The following is a 25,133-nucleotide window of genomic DNA, read 5'->3' as shown; positions in this document are numbered from 1 at the left end:
AGCACATGAACAGTTGCTACGGAATAGGAAGTGTAGCAAGTCCACAGCTTTCACTCATCACCCAGCACAAGCTCGCTTGGCTGCTTGTGCTCTCCGGGCAACTCCACACCAGTGTGGAACTTGCAACAGCAGACAGCAGGCATGCAACATCTTCCTGCAGGCTGTTGTTCAAGGCTTGGATCCTCAGATCCATCCTTCTCCTACCAACAGGAGTCAAGCTCTGAGCAGCCCTACAGCTCCTCCTGACAGCCCTGCCAACCATCTGTTTATGCAGAAGGGAAGGGATCTCCTCCTTGCAAAGCAAAAAGAAATACATCTCCGTGCCTCAGGAGCTGCTCACTTTGTGACCTCTTCGTCAGTGAGGCTGGCAAAGTGCAAGTGCAACTACTGGGGAGCTCCAATGTTGATAAAGCTAAATGCTTTTAAAATAAAACAGCAGCAACAGTTGTTTCACAGCTTTTTTTTTTTTTTTTTTTTTTTTTTTAACAAAGTTTCCACCTTCAAACATTGGGCTCCTCAGATATTTGCATGTGCAAACCTGAATGCCAGATTAGACTTTATGTTAAGCAGCACTGTCCTAGGGAAAGCTGTAAGAATCATTCATGCATCTGTTGGTTTGGCACCGTCCATAGCACACAACGTGCTGAGAGGCAGCTAAGCACAACATTGCCACAATACATTTTGCAGTGTAAATGATTTTGAAAAGCTCAGTACAGTCACTTGCCAGTGATGATCACAACAAAAGAGCAGATCTTTAAATGTTTCCAAAACATCCAGTACAGACGTAGATGACTCCCTCTATAGCAGAGCTGTGAGTAAACTCTAAGGCAAAGCAGGGCACAGCTACTGACAACACCAAGCTACAAAATCATAAGGCAAGGTCTCAAAAAAAAAAAGTCACCTCACCAAAAAAAACAACCCACACCAAAATACACCAGACAAAACCAGACTGCAGAGCAATTTTTAGGGCTTGCCTACTGTTCTGATGCAGGGAAAGCGGACGGAACCTGAAATCCAGAGGTTTATTTCATTTCGTTGTCAAAGAATATTGCAAGGAAATTATGGAAATGAATTTCTACAGTTCCGCCTGAATATAAACGTCAACATTTGATTATTTTTTTTAATAAACAAACAGAAATGCTTTTAGGACTAAAGGAATGTAAAGAATTAAAAAAGCTACTTAAAGTTGTGAACACATGTAGGAACAACCATTTTTCTCGAACTTTGGGAGGGAAGAAGGCAAAAAAATCCGCAACTTCTCCACCCAGAAAAACTATTTAACTAGAAACCTGAACTAGAACCTTTATGACCGTTTCTTCTGCAACGGTAAAGTTCTGGCTAATCATTCACTTCCAAATGCAGTTCACCATCTTCATCTGATACGTCAGAGACTGGAATACTGCTGCCCTGTAGAAAGTCGTCACCTTTCCAAGACTTACCGTAACCTCACAGCGATACGACAGCCCACGTAGATCTAGACCCTACCCACAGAAGACGAGGAACAGCAGAGGGGTCACACTTAGGGAAATCCTTGAGCACACCAGGCTGTTCAGGGCCTAAGAGGGCCAGGATCAAACACAGTCCTTTGGGTCACTCTGCCACTCAGCCCCATGCACTAGCACGTTCCTCTGGATTTCTGAGCCTCTGCGCTCCGGATAAGGACAGGGGATGTCACGCAAGATACAAACACCTTAAGCAGAACATGAAAGACATCACAGAAATCAAAAGATTCAGATGATCGGATGGTTCTGCAAAACATTAATAAACCATTGCAATAAGCTATTCCAGTCTCTGCTGTTTGCAACACCGTGACAATCTTCCATAGGCACCTCCCTAACTTTTCTTGCTGTCTGAACTGAGAAACATTAGAGAAGATGACAAAATTGGAGAGAAAGCTGTCGGAAGTTGAATCTTCCAACACAAATATACTCTGCCCGAAATAACACAGCATCAGTGTATAATCTGCTAGCTTGTACTACTGCTTCAAGACACGAGCCACATCACTTTTCTTAGACAAAAACTGAAGTCAACCTTCAAGTGCATTCCCAACTTCCTCATGCCAATAAGTGACATGGAAGTTTTCAGTTCCAGAATTGCGTTAACTGCAAAGTCTAAGCAGGATAAAAATACAGCACAGAGGCATCAAAAGAATATTACAGACCCTGCAAGACTTCCCTGCCCTCAGCAGATCCTGAATCAAGTCCAGAATGAGCAGCACCGAGAGGGAAAGTGGGGGGAATCCAACTTAGACTGGGGTTCCCCCAGCAGAACTGGTTTGAGCCGAGGAGTGTGAAAGGGATGCAAAACCATCAACGCTGAAATGATTTGTCAGAAGTACTTCAAAACAATCCTTCTGCTAAACAGAAACCTTCAGAATGTGTTCCCTGAGGAAATCCCTGTCGCTTGCAGCGTGCTATCTGAAGAAGCTTTTGCATTCTGTGGTTCAGGACTGCGTTACCTTGCATGCTGCCATTGGGGTCTGTTAAGACACGCCGCAAAGAGAACTTGGGCAATTCTTGTTAATACAAACACACAAACTTCGTGAGAGTTCTTGCTCATCCGACCAAATGGCAAGTAAACAAAGGGGAAGATCATTATCTGTCACAGACTCCTTAAAGGAACAGCCAGCCAACTCAGCTGCCTCCACATTGCCTCCTTACACAATGAGCCGGTCACAAAACAATCTGTGTTAGAATAATGGTAATTGAAAAAATGGATACATGCCAGGCTCGAAGAGGAAGGAAATTATTAGGTGCTCTTACTGACCTGTCTCCTGACCTGGACACCTTCTGCTGGGCCAGAGTTTCCATAGTCAGCCTCAGTGCTTGGCCAGGCTGCTCATCCTCCCTGTCCCCAACAGAAGCTGCATGGAGATGATCCTGCTCTCCTTGGTCCCACAGCTATGCAACAAAGCCCTGGATGCTGGAAAACAGTCCTGGCCCCTTTGGGGCTGCATTGACTCACTGATAGCCCGACAGGCTAAAAGGAGCTGGCTTGTGGGTTGGGTGTTCTCCTCCCCTAAACAGGAGTTCAGATTCTCCTGGAGTAGATAGAGACTACTAAACACATGCTTTCATTACATTCAGCAAGTGAAGATGATTCATTTGAATTCATGTATGGGTGCATGCCCTTCTCATCCCTGGTATTTACAGCTTTACATTAAAAGATTCCAGCCCAACTGCCACCATCCTTTTCTTTCTTCCTGAAGAAAAATCCTCCCAGTTTCTCCAGTATGTTCATCCAACCCTTACCAGAGTAAAGAGATACCATCTCCCACACCAATAAGAAAGAAAAAGTAAAATTGCATTGCCTGCATGCTTTATGTACTTCATTTCTACATCTCCTTTCAGCAGGGTGCTTAAGAAAGTCTTTTTATTTCTTATTAATCTTTGACCGTTTTGCCAGTTCAAACAGGAATATTTGGGGAAAAGTTGCTGAAAACTAATTACAGAGCATTCTGGTCACTTTTAATAGGAGTTTGGGATCTAAAATTTAACAAAAAGTAAAGGCCACCAATACCCAGCTACTAAATCCTTCACTCAGAGTTCAGCAAGCTTCAGTGACCCTGATGAGCACAACAGCCTTGGAATGGTAGAAGGGTAGATCCTGAGGTAGCCTAATCTCAGAAAATTAAAAGCTTTGAAGATTAAGAGCAGGACCTTGAAATGACCCAGAGAGAAGGAAAGAGACTAAGTGGTTTCTGCAGCCAGTCACTCGCAGAAAGCAGGCTGCTAAGCCCCACATGCCCTCAGCCAACTCTCCAGCTCAGGACTATTCCAGCTCACTGCTTCAGTCTCTGCAGGGGCAAAAGATCAGAGCCACGAGTCCCCAAAACAGATTTTAGATTGCCAGAGACTTGGTATGGCAGCTATCCTACAGCTATTTTTTTTTTCCTGGATAGTTTCACATTTACTCTGAAGTGACAAAGTTACCGAGTTATACTGGGAAGCTACCTCACAGATTTCAGAAATCTTGGTGGTTGTTCTCATTTGTTTTCCTCTCTATTTTCTTTAATAATAGAGAGAACACTCTCTTTCAACATGGACAAAAGCAGGATGCAGAAATCCATAGCTGAAGCCTAACCAGTACTGAAGCTACCAAGCTCACTGCATTTCGTGGGCTAAATTCCTGCTTTACACCTTAGCGCTCTCCTTACCTTTTTCACAGCACCATAATCAGTCTCGCTTTCAGCACGCGGTTCCCTACAATGTCAGCTCCGTTCCTGAAAAGCTGTTGACAAGTCAGATATTCCTCCTGCTTCACGCTCTGCCTGACCAGTGCCTGCTCGTCCCTTAACCAACTACTCCTAAACACAAGGTTTTGTACTTCACTAAGCAGAATCCCCTTGCAGCCAAGCAAAACGTTCAGTTTTCAAGGCTCCAGCCTGCACGTTACAGGGCAGATGTGTGCATGGAGGGGGAAGATGGAACTGAAAGTTCTTCAGCCTCACAACCGTTTATGTTAAAACAACCCCCATGTCATTAAGCAGCATTGCTTAATGGAACTCTAGAATATGCACCCACAGCTACCTGAGGGATAACTTCAGAGAACAGGGCAAAGACCAACGAAGGCAAGGGCTACACAACGCAAACTGCTTTGTTTCATAGGAACCTTTCACTGAAACTATCACAATAATAATTTGTATCCCAAGCTTTTATGAAGCTGAGCGTATGAAGGTGCATCATACTTCCCTCTCCATTCTTGGCACAGGAATGAAGGAGCTCCCAGCCCGCTTCACGTTACCTGGCACTACAAACCACTGCAAGAATTAATTGCTCAACTGACAGCCAGTTGCACAAGAGGCAGCCTGCACATACGTGCAAAATACACAAAAATATTACCCCATTTTCCAGATCAGATCAATACCACAGACATGAAGACCCAAGATACAGTTTCACGTGTTCAGGTGCTTTGGTTTGTTGTGGGGGGATGGGATGGCTTGCTGGTTTGTCTTTTCTTCCTTAGGAGAGCCTCCCCAGACAAAATTAGACTCCTGTTTCAGGAACAATTCACATCCTGCATTTTATACACCCAAAGGAAGCAGAAGTTAAAACTAAGCTGGAAGGAAGGCTGCCTGCAACTTTGAGTGAGAAGTCTGGCAGGAAAAGCACCAGCTGGTCTCTGGCTTGCCAAATTGCTCAGTGATGACACTGTGGGGTATCAAAGGCAATGGAGTTAAAATCACCAGAATTATCATGGAGACGTCAGTGGAGAGGAAGAAGAAATGTGAGGTGACAACTCATTCATGCATACAAAGTTACTACAGCATTGTAAACAACCATCAGAAGATGGTCTGTCTTTACTTGATTTTAACTTGTTATCAAGTTAGCAGGGAATGAGTACTTCCCGTTCTTTTATGCAGTGGTAAAAGTTGCTGTAAGCTGATGACTTTATCAACTTCCATACTTAATGCTCCTACTGAATAGGAAGCGATGCTCACTTCAGCTTTATTGGCTACTCCTATATGTTGAGCAACATTCTTTGTAACTGATTTCATTTTGAGACGTTTCTTTGTCTTCCAATAGTTATAAAACATGCACAAAATTGGTACGTGTGAAAGACAAATGCACACATGAGTATCTGTACCATTATTTTAAAATCTTCTCCCTATAAAATAATCTTCAGAGGCACAGTTTCAAGTTTTAAGATTTCGTATTCATCAGAGGCATGACAGCTACCACAAAAGGTAGAGGAAGCAGTAAAAGCAAAAGGGCTACACCTCTTAATGTAACAAGCCCTGACCAATTCAGAATGCCGTTAATTTCCTTCTGGCACAGCGACACTACTCACATGCACAAAGTCTGTGCCAAAACGCACCCATGCAATTAATAACAACTACCCAGTCCAATATAGCAACAAACAAAGCTAAAATAGCTGTAGACTGTCTCTTCATTTTACATTCCGAGCAGGACAATCACCTAAAGGCCCAGAAAAGATCCTTCTGTTTTCACAGTTCTCACCACAGATAGTTTATGGAAAGCTGTAATAGCAACAAGCGTATGCCAGCAATAATTAAAAAAAGGGGGGGGGGGGGCAAGACAAGGATCATCAAAAAACACTACCAACACCACAGAAAATCCCACACACAATGATTCAGAGTGGAAAAAAAAAAAAGACTCAATACATTTTTTTCCTTCAAGATTATATAACAAGGACTTGAATTTCAAGGTGCAAAGAAATTGAGTCTGTAACTGCAAGAGCACAACCTTAACGTAATCTTCTACACCGACAGCTATCATAAAGGTTGATACTCTGAGCTCCCAGAACCAACCAACCCCTAAGAACTATAAAATGTTTTAGACTAGTCACAGCAGTCATCCTGACAGATGTTGTGTAGTATGCCATCTTCTTTTAACTGTACAAGTGAACACAGATGGAGAAGTCATAAAATTCTTAATTACAGAAAGGGGGCATGTGCTTACACAGGAAAGAATTTTACGTTTTCTGTTCCTATGTTGACCTGAATGCACCAAGTCAACCACTAAAGCTCCTGAAACCTCAATGCTTCTGGAGGAGTATGCTTATTAATCAGAATTTAGCAAACATTTACTTACCCAGCATCCTCCTGGAAGCCTTCCAGCTCATCCCTTTGCTCTGCTAGAGTGGATTCTAAATCCAGATAGGTACCGTTGTGAGACAATTGGAGAGTGCAGTCATCAAGCTGTAGAACAAAAGCCAGAACATCAGATTTTAGCCGTAATCTTTTGACATACCTCTAACATAGGCTTTCCATTTTCCAGGTCCACAGACAAAATCTCCCTAAAACAAACCATATGTAGGAAGGAGGAGAGAGTGACGTTAGACAATTTACACAATCCCAAGTCCACGTTCACTAGATGATGCTTGGTAACAGCGAGAAGTTGTAGCTAAACAAACCTGAAGGAAGCAACATGAACTTCTCTCTCACCATGACAGCCCAGTGTCAAATCACAAGAAACAAGGAAAATCCCTTCCCAAGGCAGGGAAACAAGAAAAAGGGCAGGTGGAAATACAGGGTGTCGTACCCTCCTGCTAGGGAAGAAGTGACCGTCCACCTCAGACACCCTGGAAAACCCTGCCCAGAAGCAGAGGAGCTGCCATCGCTGAGCCCTGTCTGACAAAAGCTGCTGGGGATCTTGGTGTGTCACCACAGGGCTGGGGTCTTTCTGTAACCAGTTCCAAGTCCAACAGTATTGTAGCCCCAGGCGTTTCACATTAGTGGATATACAATCCAGTCGGATAACAAAACAGCCTCCAGGTTGGCCTGCCAAACTGAAGACACTTCATCCCTCTGGATGTGGCAAAACAAGGTGCGAGCTCCATTGCATACCTCTCAACCCTACCGCTATCAGAGTTGCTTTCTTTGGAGGGGAGATAAACTTACAGCCCCACTGCAGAGGCAACTTTGGGAAAAGGAGAACAATTATCACCATACCAACCTGCTGCTGCAGGTGGAAACCAACTCTTAGAAGGGATTAGCAAGGATCCAAAGCAGCCAGTGAGTCAAAGAAATGACATCATAAACCTTTATCAAATGCACAGATTACAGTTTTTGTTCTTTTAACGCTAGAAAAGAAAATAATTGCAACTCCATCTTAGATGAGCCACCTGTTTTTCCCACTGAAGTTACTGGCTCCCAGCAGCTGCTCGGGAAGTCACACTTCTTATCTGGATGCCGATGCCAAGACTCAGTCACCTGGTTTCCTATCACAGGGATTTATCTGTCCAAGAAAAGAATACCAGCAGCCTTCTCAGGGCCATTCTGGATTAGCTGCATTGGCAACTCTGCAGAAGAGCAACTTCCTAATACACAACTGACAGAGCATGACTTTTGAGGTAGCCCACATCAGTGCGCTGAGAGCTGTTTATAGCTTGAAAGAAAAGCTCATTTTCTGGAGAAAGGAAAGGGTAGATGGAAGAGGTGAAGTTGCATTTGAACCTGTTCCGCTTTTTCTTTCTTTTTTCCTCCCCTCGCAGTGAAAGAGTAAGCACACCAAATCATGTGGCCTGAGTTCTCACCCTGACTCCTGGGGATTAACGAAAGAAAAGCACCTCCAGGCCCAGCTCCCTGATATTAAGAATTACAACAGTATTACTATTCTGCATCTCCCCGGGTACAAAGGGTATTATTAACCTATGCTAATTCAAAATACACTCTTTAGAGAAGAAAGACTAACTACTGCTCTGGGAAACTTTTTCCCAGTAGCCCGGGATATCAAATGAAATGCTAATTTATTCAAAGTAATGCCAAAAGGCAAACTACTAATTAGATAAATGTTCTGCTGTCACTATGGAGATTAGGAGATTTGCCCACAATTTCCAATTATACTGCACAATTAGGGAAAAGGAACAGCACCTTACTCATGTCTTATGACCTTAGTGTATGAAAAGCAAGATGAGAACAGGAAGTACTTCGTGCACAAGATAAAGGAAAATAGCACATTCTACCTATTTTCATCTCATCTCCATAGTTTCAGCTGAACATAGTATCCTACCAGGCTTTAAAGCATTGTTCTCTGTATCCATTTATCCATTAATAGGAGTGACTGCAATTTCTTCCATTACTGTATCTTTTATTTCCCTTACTTAACAATGAATCTTGCCAAAAGAGACCTTCTTGCTTGTGTACACACAGACGTGAAAAGGAGCAAAACAACACTTTGAAAAGCATTAAGAACTAACGCAGTAAGCTCTGGAATCATCCTAACATAGGGTCATTATGCTACTTTGCATCTTCCCTTTCAAGCTTCACCAGCACCCATATTTTAGAGGCAGAATACACAAAGACAAGTTACCTTATCATTTTTTTTAATTAGCAAATTGCCTGCCTTTTTCAACACAAAGGCTGGCTGATGTTCACTCATTAGTGAGTATTAGTAGCAATTCAGATGTTGGGTCTCTCCCCTCTGTTCAGTGTTAATTCCATGTTTATCTGCCGTGCATCACTTCTCCCTGTCTCTGGAGACTCTCACAGACAACCTCTACCTACCTCATTTTGGACATGCTCTTCCCACTGATCACAATTCACATTAAAAACCTTTATTAGCACCCATCTTCTCCGAGGATGATCAAAAGGTAGAACCTATAAAGAAAAGTCTTTCAAAAACATATTTTTGAATTTTTCGAGTACTGTGTGCAGTTCTGGGCACCACAGTATAAAAAGGACATGAAACTATTGGAGAGTGTCCAGAGGAGGGCTACGAAGATGGTGAAAGGCCTGGAGGGGAAGACGTACAAAGAGCGGCTGAGGTCACTGGGCCTGTTCAGCCTGGAGAAGAGGAGGCTGAGAGGAGACCTCATCACAGTCTACAACTTCCTCGTAAGGGGGTGTCGAGAGGCAGGAGACCTTTTCTCCATTAACACCAGTGACAGGACCCGCGGGAACGGGGTTAAGCTGAGGCAGGGGAAATTTAGGCTTGACATCAGGAGGGGGTTCTTCACATAGAGGGTGGTTGCACACTGGAACAGGCTCCCCAAGGAAGTTGTCACTGCACTGAGCCTGTCTGAATTTAAGAAGAGATTGGACTGTGCACTTAGTCACATGGTCTGAACTTTTGGGTAGACCTGTGCGGTGTCAAGAGTTGGACTTGATGATCCTTAAGGGTCCCTTCCAACTCAGAATATTCTATGATTCTATGATATTTAATAGAGCTGTTTTCCATAGCCATGAACAATATGGCTATTCAACTTTCTAGAAGTTATTTCTGTTTATTTCACTTGATTCTTTACAATTCTTTTTGACTCCTCAGTATTCCCTGCTGGTCCTAAAACCCAGATGAGCATTTTGTTGTTCAACTGCTCAACTTGTTAAAACTATTGTCACAAGGTCTTTTTTTTTCATAAATATAAAAAGCACTTTTTCTAAAATCTCTCTTGCCAGACCCTTCAAGTCATTAACCATTTTTTTAATCGCACCTCTGTGTGTTGCCCAGAAGAGCCAAAAAGTTTACATAAGTAATATAACAAGTAGTAGTCCAGGTGACATTTACAATTTCTATTTTGTGCATCATAAAAGTTTGTTGTCTTTTAATCTTTTCCACAAAAGCAATCAAAAGCTTTTTAAAAATATGAAACAGAATAATAGTTTCAGCAGAAGAAATTGTATCGATGCCCCAGCGGGTCATCACCACAATTAGAAATTCTTTAAATAACCCTGAAATAGAGTTTTCCCACAGATAATTATATCAGGGAAACGTAAGAAAAAGGAACAGGAAGCACATAATAAGACCATCAGAGTATGAGCAATAGTTACACTAGTGCAAGCGTATGGTTACACTCAACACAAACTAAGCAAAAGCAAACAGATTAAACTCTTAAAATACCAGAACACTTAAAACCAGCGTTTACTAATCCCTCATCCTCTGCCATTTAACCCATGCCAGAGGGAAGCTCCAGCACACCATACCCAAGGAGAGGTGTCCTGCCCTTGATCCTGGCCAGGAGCAGGCAGAGCGAGGTCGACCCTGACAAGCTCCATTTTCACCCTGCCCTTGGGTCCACTGAGCCCAAACATTTCCCACTTGCCCCATGAAATCACACGGGCAGGGCAATGTGAAGCCAGCATCTCTTGCAAGTGCTCCTTATGAGCTACCAGGAAAAAAAGGACGTGGCGCAGAAGCTTAGTTGGTTGTTATCTTCCTCAGGTAATGAAATTCTGTCAGTTTTGCCTAGTCCCTCAGCCCGTGGGGCCAAAATCATTAGCACTGCAAGGCCACTGAGCTTCAGAGGACTCAAAATACTTCAACAACAGTACACAGGCAATGACTTTTTCTTTCTTGTTTTACACAGTGACCTGTACTAAGAGGTAACGCACATTTCTCTTCATTAAGAAGCCCACTAAGAGCACTTGCCGTTGTGCAACATGAAAGCTCGCCATTTCACAGATTTAGATTAAATGTTAGAAGGAAATACTTTATTCAGTGAGTACTGAGGCACTGGCACAGGCTGCCTAGAGCAGCTGTGGATGCCTCATCCCTGGAAGTATGTAAGGCCAGGCTGGATGGGGCTCTGGGCAACCTGGCCATGGGGAGGCGTCCCAGCCAATGGCAGGGGGGTTGAAATTAGATGGTCTTTAGGTTCCCTTCCAACCCAAACCATTCTCTGATCTCTGAATTTCACAGCTTAAAAAACAAGGAAATGTAGGGCAAACACAAACTAAGCAAGCCAGCAGCACAGTAGGGCAACCATCCACCAGTTACCTGATGCCAGTAAGTGACTACTGCTGCCTTCAGACACTGCCAGAGAAACCGGCTGAATGAAAATGAAGCCAGAGTTCAGTCATTGTTTTCATCTGCTGCCTTTGGCTCCTCATGATCCAAGAGAAACACTGAAAGCGAGATGTTGGCGGCCACAAGAAGGGAGCACGAGCTCCAGAGCACAGGCACGTGAAGCAGTCCATGCGTAGGCCGAGTGCCAGGGTCGGCCTCGCAGGCACCCCACGCACACACCGGCCATCTTGCTCGTGAGGCCTGGCGGGTAAATACCTCAACACAGAGGCAACATGCGCTGTACCGTGCCAAGAGAAACTGGTGGAAGTCTGCTTTCTCTTCCTCCACAGGGCTCTGTGAGATTAGCACACGTCCCAGGTGGACTTGCCTTCCCTCAGCTTGTTTTAACCCCTCTGTCCCAAGGCAGTAATAGGCTGGCCTTAAGGGCAGTGGAAATGCCACATGCCCCCTCCCTGCTTTTCGTAAAGCGTAACAGCAGAACCACAAACCATTAAAAAAAGCTTCTCTTCACTGTTTGTTCAGGTACCACAGAAATGCATTTCTATAACAGCCTTGGGGAGCTGCTCTCCCCTCACCCTGAGAATCCACTCGGATTTTGGACAAGCAGCTGTTTGCGTCTCCTGAACCCCAAGGCACTGACAAGTCAACAGGCAGCGCGTGCAAAGACAGCGCCAAACACTTCCTTGATTTTATCTTCCATTTAAATAAAAGTAGGCACCACAAAACATCCAGTTCAGACAGCAAACAAGTCCCACTCACAGTGCACAGAGGCCTACGTTATGAGTTCAAAGGATAAACTTCTTTTCCAGTGGTTACCACAAGTTACCAAAAACTGCTCGACTCCGCAGCTACCAGCTGCAACTACAGCCGATTCACCAAGCTTCTAGTAATTCTAGCTAGAGTTACTGGGCAGATCATTTTGGTCGTTTTGTTGTTTCCAGAATTAGACGGAAAGGAAATGCCTTAAAAAAAGAAAAAAAAAGAAGTTGGAATAATCCAGTAAAAGCTGTAGAAATAAAATCTCTCTTCAGTTCTAGCTTCTGGCACAGACTCGGAAAATCCTTATCTTATCAAATGTCTTAGCTCATCTTTCATTTGGACATCATTTGGTGGTAATCGTTCCTATTAGTGTTGGCATGCTCCTCACTCATCTAACAGGATGCTTTGCAGAATAGGTGAAATGGTTGATTAAAAAAAATAGTCCCTTCACACTCAGTTTTCCATTTTTAAATACAAAGCCTTGTTTTGCTTTACAGATCACAAACTTGACACATTTGCCCACTCCAGCTACACAGTTTTAAAAGGCGCTCCTTTCTGGTTCAGCTGTTTCTAGTGGGATGGCAATCCTGTTAACAAGGCCTACAAATGCCAGTTGTCCCTCTGCTTTGCTATCTCTTCCCTTCAACCCCCACTTTTTTTTTTTTTTAAATAAGAAAAATAACCTATTTCTACTCAGGAAAAACGTGAAAAAACATCCCTGCCTCCTTACCAAACATACTGTGTATTTCTAAGAAAGCTGCAGAAACCAAAATGGTGCAAATCAATATTTAATGCTCTCACCCACAACTGAGCTTCAAATGGAGGATGATCATGCTCTATTCAGAGGACATCATATTTTAATGCTTTTGAAATTTTAGTACGGATCCCCAGACATAAGTTTTCTGCATTTGCACACGGCTGGCCTTTTAAAATATAACAGCATCACAGTCTCTGTTAGTTCTTACAGAGAAATTAAACAAGGGGAGGGTCTGAATGCATCCCACATGCAACCCACCTACCTGCCTTCAGAGCTGATACCAGCTACCCTCTGGCCAAGGGCCTCCATTCCTTCCTTCTCGTAAGAGTAGGTCGAACCAGCCCATGCCACGGACATGCATGTGCCACTCATGAGCACTTCAGCTAACAAGAAAAAAGAGAGACCAAAGCATCCAGCTCAGGAGTGATGCTGCGTGATCTATCTCAGGCACAAAGCTTGGCATTAATGAGATGAAATGAAAGCAAGTAATCTGTAAACCAGGTGTTAGTGCTCAAAATTAATGCTGTATGCTAAAAACTGGTCTCATCTTCCAGTCTGACAGACACCCAACACAGCATGCAATCACTCTGTCTTGATCTAAAACTCCCAATGCTCTCAACAACTCCACACTGCAATTGCTTAAAACAAAGCTTTAAACTCTCCCCAACTTCTTTTTTTTTTTTTTTTAATTAGCTTTGTATTTTCTTCTCCATGTATTTTCCTAATATATTTTAAAATTACAATAAAGCCCATACTTTCAGGAGGTCAGAGTTTTAAAGGTAAGTTCAGCCACAGGTTCTGTACCCATGGCTACTTCTGAAGAAGGCCTTGCTCCCAAAAGCCAGCAAGGTTTCCAGACCCTACCAAACTCACTCCTCCACACTCATTTCGAGGCTAGGTAAGGAAACTTGTTTGCTAGACTATTGACCTTACAACTGATATAACAGGCACAACAGCATTCTCTAATTTTGTGTCACTTTAGGAGTGATTAGCATAATTTGTAGGAATAACTATTAATGCTAATGCACCTTTGGTTTACTTTTTAGCACACTAATTGTCAAACTCCTTCAGAGCCCTCGTGCACGTTGAGGAGCTCACACACAGTTGCACTGATGTCACCTGTGCAAAGTATAGGCTGCAGGCTTGTGTGACCAGGCACAGGGCAGTCAGAGCACAATTCCTTTGAAAGGAACTACTACTCCAAGATGAAAACGTTGGTATTTCATATGTAGCCTGCAGTCCCGGTCTGAAACACCAGCTTTTATCTCAGGCCTGGCTGACGCCACAGAGTACTTACTGCTGGGGTCAGGTACTACAGCGCACGAAGCAAAATGTTAATGCCACATGAGATCCTAGAAAGCCACTGGAACAACACGCTGCCAATACAAATACTCTGCTGGAATAACAAAGAAACTGAAAACAAACACTGAAAACTGTTACAGTAATATTATGGGTTCCACTTAAGAATAACAAAAGGAAGTTCAGAGTTCAAAGTTCTGGAACCGGGCTATTTTGGGGGTCTCAAACACAGGCAATGCATCGCAGGGAAAGCATAACGCACAGATGCGTACCTGTTGTGTTTCCTAGGCAGTGGATTATGCCCCCGGCTCCCCAGAGCTTTCACTTTGCGACTCCTTTTAACACAGTGCTCCACAGGGAGCCGTTCGCAGTTTACTGGAGTATCTGCTTCCAAATAAGACACCAGGGCTTCCATCAGTAGCCACACGAGCACTGCCGGAAAGCGTGCGAGTGCTCAAAACGTCAACAAGCGTGGAACAAGAAAGCAAATTAAGTTTACCCAGAGATGAGGACTACTGAAATGTTTAGCGTAAACAAAGAAAACAGAAGACATTAGAAATAATTGAGATTCTGCATAAGAACTACGCAAAATTTCATTCTGCATGAGAACTGACGCACGGTCCTCCCCCGCCTAACTTAATCATTTTAAGTTAAATTAGAGACACGAACCAAACAACCAACAGCAGAGCTCAGCAACGTGAAATTGTTTAGACCAAAAACCTCTCCAGCTTTTCAAGCCAGAAAAACCTACTGCATTTTTTAGTTTTCTCACGCTAAAGATAATGAACATACAATGATGCAAATAACCTAACCTCTGCATCTGCTCATTAACTTTTTGGCACCTTGATTCTTCCATTCCTTTTCCCCATCCTTGCTCAGCTTTTCCTCACTACGGACACAAAGGGCTAGCTCTTCTGGCCTTCACGGTTAAGTACGTCTTCAGCCAAACAAAAGGGAGAGTGGCCATAAGAACAGGAGCCTTTATTTGGAAGCATATCCCGCTTTTTGGCTGATACACAGGGGATGCCTACAGCTGACATGCTCTCATTACCATTTGGTTGGAATTACTGTGAAGGTATCCAAGGAAATGGAAATAATCTCTAAACAGCAGATAGGTCAAGAAAAGGGAGAGGAGGAGGGAAAGGATTAGCTTCAATGGAGTTTATCATCTGAGGAATCTTTTGTTCAAACTTCTGTGTGTAGGAAAGCACAGAAATCGTTCTCTTAAAGATAAGGTGCAGTCCAAGGAAGCAAAAATTGTACTGAACTCGTGACAAAATTTCAAACTGCTTTTTCTGTACATAAACTACAAACTTTGAAATACATCATATTTAAGAAATATTTTTGAAGTGGTGTCACAGAATGAATTGAGGATTGGCAGCCTTTTATGCTGTTGCACGTCCCTAGAAACAAGCTTTCTCCCACCACCCTCCAGTTTGCAGCTGAAGATGCAGGCTGTGTGCTAGCACTTCCACCTCTGCTACTACTTGCACATAGCACACTGTGGATCGCTCACTACCTTATCACAAAACTAAGATACGGGACTGCCGCACCACCACCTGCGCAGTTTACAGAGGCACAGCAAGGACACAGTAAGCAGTAAATTGCTAGCCATCTTTAGCAGTGGTTTCGCTGACGCAGTGGCTAAGCACCTAGTAGACAGCATACCACAAAAACCAAGACACCAAAACCCCACGAGCATTCTGTGTTTGCAGCCACATGACCCACGTCGGCACCCCTTTAAATGCAGGGCAGCTGAAACACCAGTCCTGAGATCAGCTCTGCTTCACATCAGTATTTGAGAGAAAAGAAGAGACAAGGTATCAGGCCGTTTGGAAACCTGGAGCAGGGAGGTTTGGGGAAAAACAATACAGCTTAAGAGAGAGAGGACCTGACAGCAGTCCTGAAAAAATTTACAGATTTCTGAAAGCCAAAGCAGGGGCGATTTAGAGTTAATTATAGTCAAAGAGTCACTAGTGGAAACAGGAAGCCCAGGGTAAACTATCCTTCATTATAGTCAAAATTTCTCTTGGAGGATTCTGGTTAGCTACTTAAAAGGGAAAAAAAATAAAAAATGACACACCACAAGCACAACCCCTTGGGTTAATGTACAGGAAAATGCATTGTGTTAAACACATTAACACCGGGGGGGGGGGGGGGGGGGGGGAAGTGAAACAGAAAAAATACAGCATGGCAGGATTACTGAAGAAAACATCATGCACTTGTCAACAGAATCATTTTTCAGACACAACCTGAATCCTGGAGGTTTAGATGAAAGATTTCGGCTATTAACAACTGCTCTAGTGACTATTGTCAACTCTTTCTGATACTTAGACTGACTCTTAAAAGTTTCGTGATTAAGAGCCTAACATCAACTGATCAACTGTAAAAGTCATTAAAAAAGCATGATTAAGAAGTTTATGGGAATGAAATTCAATAGAGAGCAGTAGACAAATGGTAAAGAATCATGTACCTTGCAGATTCTTTTAACTCCTACTCCCAAATTTATAAAAGCACAAGGGATCTAAAGTTTTTACCCTTAAGCAGAATTTATTTGGCACTTCTGCTTCACCTCTTTTTATTATTTTTTTTTAATCATCCATTTTTCCTTCAGTTTGATTAGCTGCCAAGCAGCAGTTTCAAGCCCCAGCTTTAAAGCAGTTGCCTGGACCAGAATGGAAAACAAAAGAGAACTTTAGCATTCATCAGGAGCACGACGTAACAATACTCAAACAGAAAACCACACACTCAAACCCGGTTACAAGCAAACTACAAGTCTGTAAGGAAACAATGAATGTAGTACTATCATCGGCCATATATCAGTACTCTTTCCGTATTTACACTCTGACCATCCTGTTTCAAAAGGCATACAGAGAACATAGATAAATACAAACGGCTTCAGCAACAACTCCTGGTCTATTTTCCCTAGAAGTGAACAAGCTCTAAATGGTATCAGTGAGGACTAGTTCAAGAATCCAGGAGAGAACAAAAAGACCAAGACAACTTAGAAAAAGCAGAGAGGATGATGGTATTGAAAAGCTAAAAAAAAAGTCCATCATGCTCAGACTTTTACAGAACAAAGGAATAAATTAATGAAAAACTATGAAACTAGTTAAAAGTGAGACTGAAATACAGTACAAGATGGGCCAATAAAGCTCATCATTAGAGTTCAAAGCTTAGAGATCAAATGCAATTAAATGCTTCTAGAAATTGGAAAACTAATTCATAATTAAGAGCATATAAAACATGTATGCTTCAAGCGAACAGGCATCCAGTATCTATTATTTAAATTTATCCATTATGGTGGCGCTCAAATATCCCTCTAAACCATCTGGTACTGGCTACTGTAAAAGATCACTGCCATAGTCACCACTTTTTTTCTACGCACCAGAGAACCAGAACATGCCCGCACACTGCTATAAGCATGAAAGCTCCTATAAACGAATATGCATGGGGTCCTTGATTCCAGTGCCTGCTCCCAACACTTCATTTTTTAAAACATTTGAATGACCAAAATAAAACACAGTAATAGGAGTTGTACCAGGTAACATTGGCCAAACCCACTAAGACTGAAGAGGTTTTATTTTCTGCAGTCCTTAATGAATTAAGCTTGCACGTGTCTAGCTGGTTGATTCCAAATCTATTTGCCTTCAGAAGAGATGCTGAGAATTTCTACTTATTCGTACAAGACCAAACACAAACAGAAGCTTTATGTACATGAATGCTGCCGTTAGCCAAGGCCTTGGCACTTCTCAGCTTTAAAGCCCATAGCTTCATCTCCATACCCCAGCCCGCTGTCCTTCACTTGCAACAGCTTCCTTGTGGTTCCTTTTAACACAGACCACTGAGCATCCAAGTCCTGACAAGACTTTCCCTGCAACACAACTGAGCAGCAAGCTACTGAAACAGCCCAGGAGCACCAAGCTGGAAATGCCTGATGCTCGCTTGTCACCAAAGCCAATGTATTATGGAAGAACAACCTTCTACCTATCTAGAAATTAATGAGGACAGAGAAGACTCCGTGGACATCTTTTGAGGACTAAGCTGTCAAAATTGTTCTAGAGACACCTAAGTGGATTGGGGAAAACGGCACCTAGGAGTATGCCTAGACTGCACAAAGCTCTCTAATCCCAATTTATCTGGGGCAACATTTGGTACCACAGATAAGCCTTGACAACCGTTTGGCTGAGTTCACATGTTCCTCGCAGCTGCCTGTAGCACAGTCACTTGGAATATCATATCACGCACACGTGCATCCTGAAGCTGTATGAACTTGCTGCTTAGTTATTTCCCACAAGGTGCAGAAACACTACACTTGCACCATATAAAACCAGGGATTTCCCAGCTGTGACGGAGGACTGTTCTTTGGCAAAAAAGCTGCAATAAACACAATGATTTATACTTCAGAGCTGAATGAGAATGCAAAGGTGGTCATGAAAGCAGCCATTTCGTCAACTATTTATAGGAGACATCTTCAATATTAAAAGCAGAGAAGAGTGAAGATTTTCACATGGAGAAATGTGCCCAGTACTTGCAGTTTGGATCAAAGTTACAAGTAAGTTTTAAACAGTGTGAAGAGTCACACTTAGAGCGGAACCAATCCTGAAGCGATTAACCCATAGACATGGAGCAAGATTTTGGCACGTTCAGAAAGAGCAAATGTTCTCCCAAACCTTAGATCAAGGCATTCATCACAAGGTCCTCCCTCCTCTCTAAACAAGGCCTTTTGGTACTTGCTGCATTCTCAGAAGCCTTAAACCAGAAGTATAATTCTCATATAAGAAGAAAGGGAAATTATATGCTGCTTTATGCTAGATAAAGCACCATGTTAGTTAGTGATAACAAATAAAATACATTTCCCTTCCACACTACTTACTTTTTGTATTCCCTCTATAATCACGACGCTCTCTCTTTTTTTTTTTAAAAAAAAGCAGTACAACCCTAAAACACAAATAAATAACGCAGTCAAGGAAAAAAGAACAGCTATTAGTTTCTCCTTGGTACTGATTTTACTAAGAATTACATCAAGTACTGGTTTATTTTCAATATGAGCTTAACTGCTATTACAACTTAAAAATCTAACTTTACCTCAGAGCTGTAGCTATTCATCTTTCCAGGTCCATTCACTACAGGTAAATGTCTCAAATAGCTCACAGACACCAGCGTGAGCTTGCTACAGTCAAAAACTCTGAAATACGAAGCACAAAGCTCTGTTTTATTCATGGTACTTTTGTTTGCCAATTAATTTAAAAGTAGTCCTTCAAGTGGGAAGAGTAGCTTAGCTTGGTTAAGCTCTCTGACACTATGCTGTAGGAGGACAGATATAAAACTCTTGAACAGTTACGTAAAACCAAAAAAAAACAAAACATAAAAACAATAGCAGTTTGCAAAGCACGAAGGTCTTTGGTACCACACTAATCTCACAATTTATACACCGGTGTAACTCTATCAGCTCCAAAGCGATGATGTCATCTGCTCCAGCCGTGTGTCGGGGAAGTAAGAAACAGGTCCTTTCGGCATGCAGGGCGGCCCAAACGTTTGTTTGGGGAGGCTTCCAGTGCTCGAACCCTACCCTGCTGAAAAGAAAGCTAGCCCCGCTCTATTTAGAAGCGAAAAGGAGAAAATATTAGGGATGCACTCGAGAGACCATCAGCAAACTCCGCAGGCACTTTGGGGCTGCACTGGGTCAGTGCTGGGCTGCAGCAAACGTGGGCACCCACAGCACCCCCACACCATGCGGATGGATGCACGCTACCAGTGCCTGCGCTTGCTGCCACTCAGCTCTTGTTTCCCAGACCACCAAAACAAAACCAGAAAAAGCACTCACCAACCAAACCACAAGTTAAAAAGGGAGAGGCAACGCTCAAGACCATGCTAGCTCTCATCCAAAAGGAGAAAAAAAAAAAACACTCAGGAAACAGAAAAGATTCACAGATGGGAAAACTGCTGACAACCTGAGTAGTAGCATGTTTCTGACAACGATTGTGAAGTCCAGCTAAAACGCAAACAGCAGCTATGGTTGTTCAGCTTGGCCAGGCAAGGAATAGCTGACTCGATCATCCTAAAACAGAACAGGAATGCGCCTTTTTGTCACGCGTGAAGAAAAGTTCAAAGTAAGAAATTAAAAATATACTTTTCTTCTCCACAAAAATCAGAAAACATTTTCTCTAAGCAATGCTGCAGTGCAAAGAGCAACTATGCATACAAAAAGCCATTCCTACCTTTTTTTTTAAGTGATACTTCAAGTTAAACATCAGCAGTATCTTTTTTCTTTTTTAATTTTTATTTTCCCTAAATCATTCATTGGTAGAAAAAAAACATCCTGCTAGCTTTTAAGTTTAAATACATGCTTCAAACAGCTTTCAGGTTATTTGGTTTAGGCAGAGAAATAAGCCCCAGATGTTTCACTGAGAAGGTTTTTCACCAGGAAACTCACGGCCCTTCCAGATGTCTCAGGTATCTCATAGTCCAAACTTATTTTTCCTACACGAGAGCCATGAATATTCTCTCTCCCCTCAATAATCTCCTTATGGTTTTATTAAAATTTATCCAAGGTTAGGGGCGCTAAGTGCACCCATTGCTGGTGGCTTTAGGATCATTTGACAGAGTGAACAGCAATTAAGTCTTCCTAGTCCTTGTACCTTGCACATTCTTTATTCTCACCTGGCATACCAATGAAGACAAAATTTGACAGAATTAATGTAATTAAAAACTGTACGATCTCCACTTGTAGTTAGATGAGGTAGGTCAAAATAAGGGCTTGTTTTCCTTTATATAAAATTACTTACAAATGACTACTTTGAGCCAGACGGTCTTGCTGTGGATTTAAGAGTGTTTTATGGGTCTTGACATCATTAAGTGCTAACATGCATAACCCCTAATCCTGATTTTTCAGTAGACAGTTTGTCATGTCCCCATCTGCATTTCCCTAACAGGAAGCTTCCCAGTGCCTTACAGGCAACACTTGCTGTCTTTCTCCCCACCACCACAGGAGCTAACTACCTTTGCTAACCTTGTCTCTGCACCGCAGTTATCAGCCATCTTCTCTAATTGTTTAGTGTGTTAACATGATCTAGTTAAGCTATCTGCAAGTGTTCCCAGCATTCAGGCCAGCGAGATATCTTCTTTCTACTTCAGACCTGAGAAAAGGCTCATATACCAATCGAAGAAAAGGATACTACTTCTTTTTGCAGCTTTGTCTTGCTTAGTTTAGACCATTCTTCCTCAGCAGCACAAAAAATCTAACCAAGAAATGAGGGAAAGAAAAATTAGTATCACGTGCTTTTTCTTAAATATGTCAGCTGCCACCTTGGGCAGCGCTATACAAGACTGAGTCCACTGGTTTAGTTAACTCACTCTTGCCTGATTATTCTGGCAGCAGCATCTCCTACTCCTTAGAAACACACGGGCTCAATTCCTGAAGATACTGGGACTCCACACAGCCACCTGTAGGGATAGCCAGATTCTGCACCCTCAGATCTCTCAGATCGTCAGAAAGTACGTTAGGAAATACCAGGCAGGAAGAGGTAAAGGCCCTGATTTGCAGGAAGCAAGCAGACAAACAAAAAAAAGCATCTTGCCCCTCTGGAGTGAGAGAGGGACCATGTCATAAGCATGGTTACACACAAACATCACACTCTAACCATAAGCCCAGCTCCTCACAAACCTGGACACACGGTTGTCTTCATTGCCTCCACTGACTCAGAGTAACCCTGGCAATCTATTTCACACAGACTTGCTTACAGGATGTAGTTTTGCTTAGCTTTGGAGGCAGTTTGTTTTTGTCTCAATTAGCTCTCGTTTAGCCCAACCACGTTCAGTGATGATGATCTGTAGCAGAGTGACAGATACCATTAAAAAGAACTAATTATAAGAAGTCGCATCTTGAGTTGCAGTTAAAAAAGTTAAACTTCTTGCTTTGATGTTTATAGGGGCATGAAGTATTTTTAATACAAGAATAAAATTTATATTTCTTTTACTCTCCTTTTTCAGTTAGACATAATGTTTATAATAAGAAATTGCACTGAGGAGTAATTGGACCTAAATATGCCAAACCATGAAAAGTTCATAGGCACGGTTCATTTGTCCTGACCGCACTTCCTGAACCAGAAGAAAACATTGATCTGTAGCAAATAAACACAGTTCTTCTTTAGGAGCAACTTATTGAATAGTCAAGGGATTGGAAACAGCCTACAGTACAGAGCTGCAGTCAATTTCTGCTCTACTTTTCAATTGTTATATAAATGGTGACCTTCTCCTTACGCTGAAGGGGAACCACACAACTCCATGTTCAGTGTCGCATACAAAATCCAGCTATGTTGAAAGCACATGGCTGACGGAAATCCCAAGAGGAAAGCTTTACTGTTTAAGCTTGTCTAGTGTCTCTTAACTTCAGTGTCAGGCTCCTTACAGTTAGCTTTGCCAATCCTGGTTTTCCTGTTTACTGTAGACCAGGGAAGGAAAAAAAAACAAAAACAAAAACAATCAAGATAAAATCAATAAGCCAATCAACCTCCTACATACAGTGGTTGAAATCTTGGCCACACAGGCACCAGATCCTAAGTTCCAGGACCTTGACCGCTCTCTGACTTCCTCCTACCCCTTTCCTATGCTCAACCTAAAAAGATGGTCTTTGACCACATCCACCCAAACTGCCAGAAAAGCTGAGGTCAGTGTCCTGGAACAGATGGTCCCTGTCCCAAAAACAACCTTCATGACGACTGTCTTACCAGAGACTCTCTGGGCAAAGACTGGCGTAGCAACCACCTCAGTCTCTGTTTGGCTACCATCAAACTGCAAGAAATAAAGCCAGGCTATAAATGCACAGCCAACTACTGTCCTCCAGAGAAAAGGAAGCAAATAGAACACAATACAGAGTCACAGAATGGGTTGGGTTGGAAGGGACCCTAAGACCATCTCATTCCAACCCCTCTGCTAGAGGCAAGAACACATCCCACCAGACCATGCTGCCCAAAGCCCCATCCAGCTTGGCCTTGAACACTTCCAGGGATGGGGCATCCACAGGTTTTGTGGGCAACCTGTTTCAGTGCCTCACCACCCTCATGGGAAAGAATTTCTGAATATTTACTCTAAATCTACCATCTTTCAGTGTAAAACCATTACCACTTGTCCTATCGCTACACAACCTTGTAAAAAATCTCTTCCTATCTTTCCTGTAGACACCCTTTGTGTACTGGAAGGCTGTTATCTAAGATCTCCCCAGAGAGATCTTATATAAGAGTGCACCTTGCACTTGGCCTTGTTGACATTCATGAGGTTTGTGTGGTCCCAACTTTCAAGCCCATCAAGGTCCCTCTGGATGGCATCCCATCCCTCTGAAGTGCCAACTGCACCACTCAGCTTGGTGTCATATATAAAATTCCTGAGAGTTCACTCAATCCCACCGTCTATGTCATTAAAAAAGATACTAATACCACTCCCAACATAGAAACACCCCACAGGACAAGGGTGCAAAATCATAGAATACCCTGGCTTGGAAAGAACTCACCAAGGTCACCAAGCCCAAATCCTGGCTTCACACAGGTCTACCCAAAGATCAGACCTTGTAGCTGAGAGTGTTGTCCAAACGCTTCCTGAACTCCAGCAGGCTCAGTGCCATGACCACTGCCCTGGGGAGCCTGTCCCAGTGCCCAAACACCCTCTGGGTGCAGAACCTTTCCCTAACCCCCACCCTGACCCTCCCCTGTCCCAGCTCCATGCCGTTCCCTTGGGTCCTGTCGCTGTCCCCAGAGAGCAGAGCTCAGCGCCTGCCCCTCCGCTCCCCTCGTGAGAGAGCCGCAGGCTGCCATGAGGCCTCCCCTCAGCCTGCTCTGCTCTGGGCTGGACAAACCAAGGGACCTCAGCAGCTCCTCAAACATCTTGCCCTCCAGACCCTTCACCATCTTTGGAGCCCTCCTTTGGACACTCCCTAAAACTGTCTTATGTCCTTCTCATACTGTGGTGCTCAAAACTACACACAGTGCTCAGGGTGAGGCTGCACCAGTGCAGAGCAGAGTCAGACAATCCCTTCCCTCAACCAGCCAGCCATGCTGTGCCTGATGCACCCCAGCATACAGCCACATCATGCTAAATCACACCTACATTTTTGTTTTTTTATTTTACTTGAATTGTAACAGCTTCATGTTATTAGCTTGAATTTAACCAAAACACCTGATGTGCTTTCCCAATGACTGCCAGCCAACCCTTACAGAAGAGAGGTAAAGGTCAGACCACCACAACAAGCGACATTTACAACTCCTCTGAAGTCAGAAAGCATCAGTGGACTTCAGTTCTCAGTTATTTGCCATGAGCAGTACTTAACCTGACACTACCAGGATAGTCTAGATTTTAAAGATTCGTGCACATGAGCGGCAGCACGAGTTACAGAAGCTGGGTTCCTCGCTAAGCAAAGACAACTATTGAAGTGCAGTGACAGAACCCAGCCCTCAGCCACCCGGGTTGGTCAGACACTGAACCAGAAAACTGAAAACACGCGACAACAACAAAGCTTGCACAGCTTTAGTACACACGGGGTCATGTGGCAGAAGGGCATACGAGCACCTCAGCACATAAACGTAACCGTAACACACGGGCCTGCAGATTCTCAGAGGCTCAGCTCCCACCATGGTCTTCGCTGGAATTCAGTGTCAGATGACACGTGTTACATTTGAGAACAGTGGTACATTTAGCACAAAACATTCAAGAGGTTCCTTTCCCAAGTCATAAACCTTTCTGGTACACTATCATCATCTGCCAAAGAGCAGACTCAAGTAATTCAGGAATTCCCATCCCTGAAACGTCAGAGCCCTGCCTACTAAATAATGATGTCATGATAACAAGATGACCTTTCTTTGGTTGGAAACTGCATAGTGGTTGCCAAAACCTCAACAGGATGCTAAGAGAAAGGAATCTACCATAGGTATGTTGTTAATTTTGTGCTGAGAGCACTCTTGATGTACAAACCACTGTGCCGAGTTACTCTTAAACATGACAAGCTTCACATAGCTCTCTAGTCTTGGGTATCCCCATCTAAGAGGGAGCAGCATTTCTTTTGCTTCCAAGCCTAGAACAGTAATAAAAGGAAACGCAACAAATTCTATGCAACGACTTCA

General features: G+C 43.1%; 1 protein-coding gene across 4 annotated transcripts in view; it reads right to left on the bottom strand.

The window, feature by feature from the left end:
- Positions 1-25,133, bottom strand: part of FHOD3 (formin homology 2 domain containing 3) — a 410,832-nt gene that overhangs the window by 370,387 nt on the left and 15,312 nt on the right. For all 4 annotated transcript variants that reach the window (XM_035317954.1, XM_035317955.1, XM_035317956.1 and 1 more), the window contains exon 2: positions 6,555-6,661. In XM_035317954.1, coding sequence (XP_035173845.1) covers positions 6,555-6,661 — 107 coding nt within the window. The remainder of the gene's footprint in view (positions 1-6,554; positions 6,662-25,133) is intronic.

The sequence above is a fragment of the Oxyura jamaicensis genome, chromosome 2 (genome assembly GCF_011077185.1).
Source record: "Oxyura jamaicensis isolate SHBP4307 breed ruddy duck chromosome 2, BPBGC_Ojam_1.0, whole genome shotgun sequence".
Taxonomy (NCBI): Eukaryota; Metazoa; Chordata; class Aves; order Anseriformes; family Anatidae; genus Oxyura; species Oxyura jamaicensis.
Note: the sequence above shows the minus strand (reverse complement) of the source record. Positions and strands in the feature narration are given on the sequence as shown.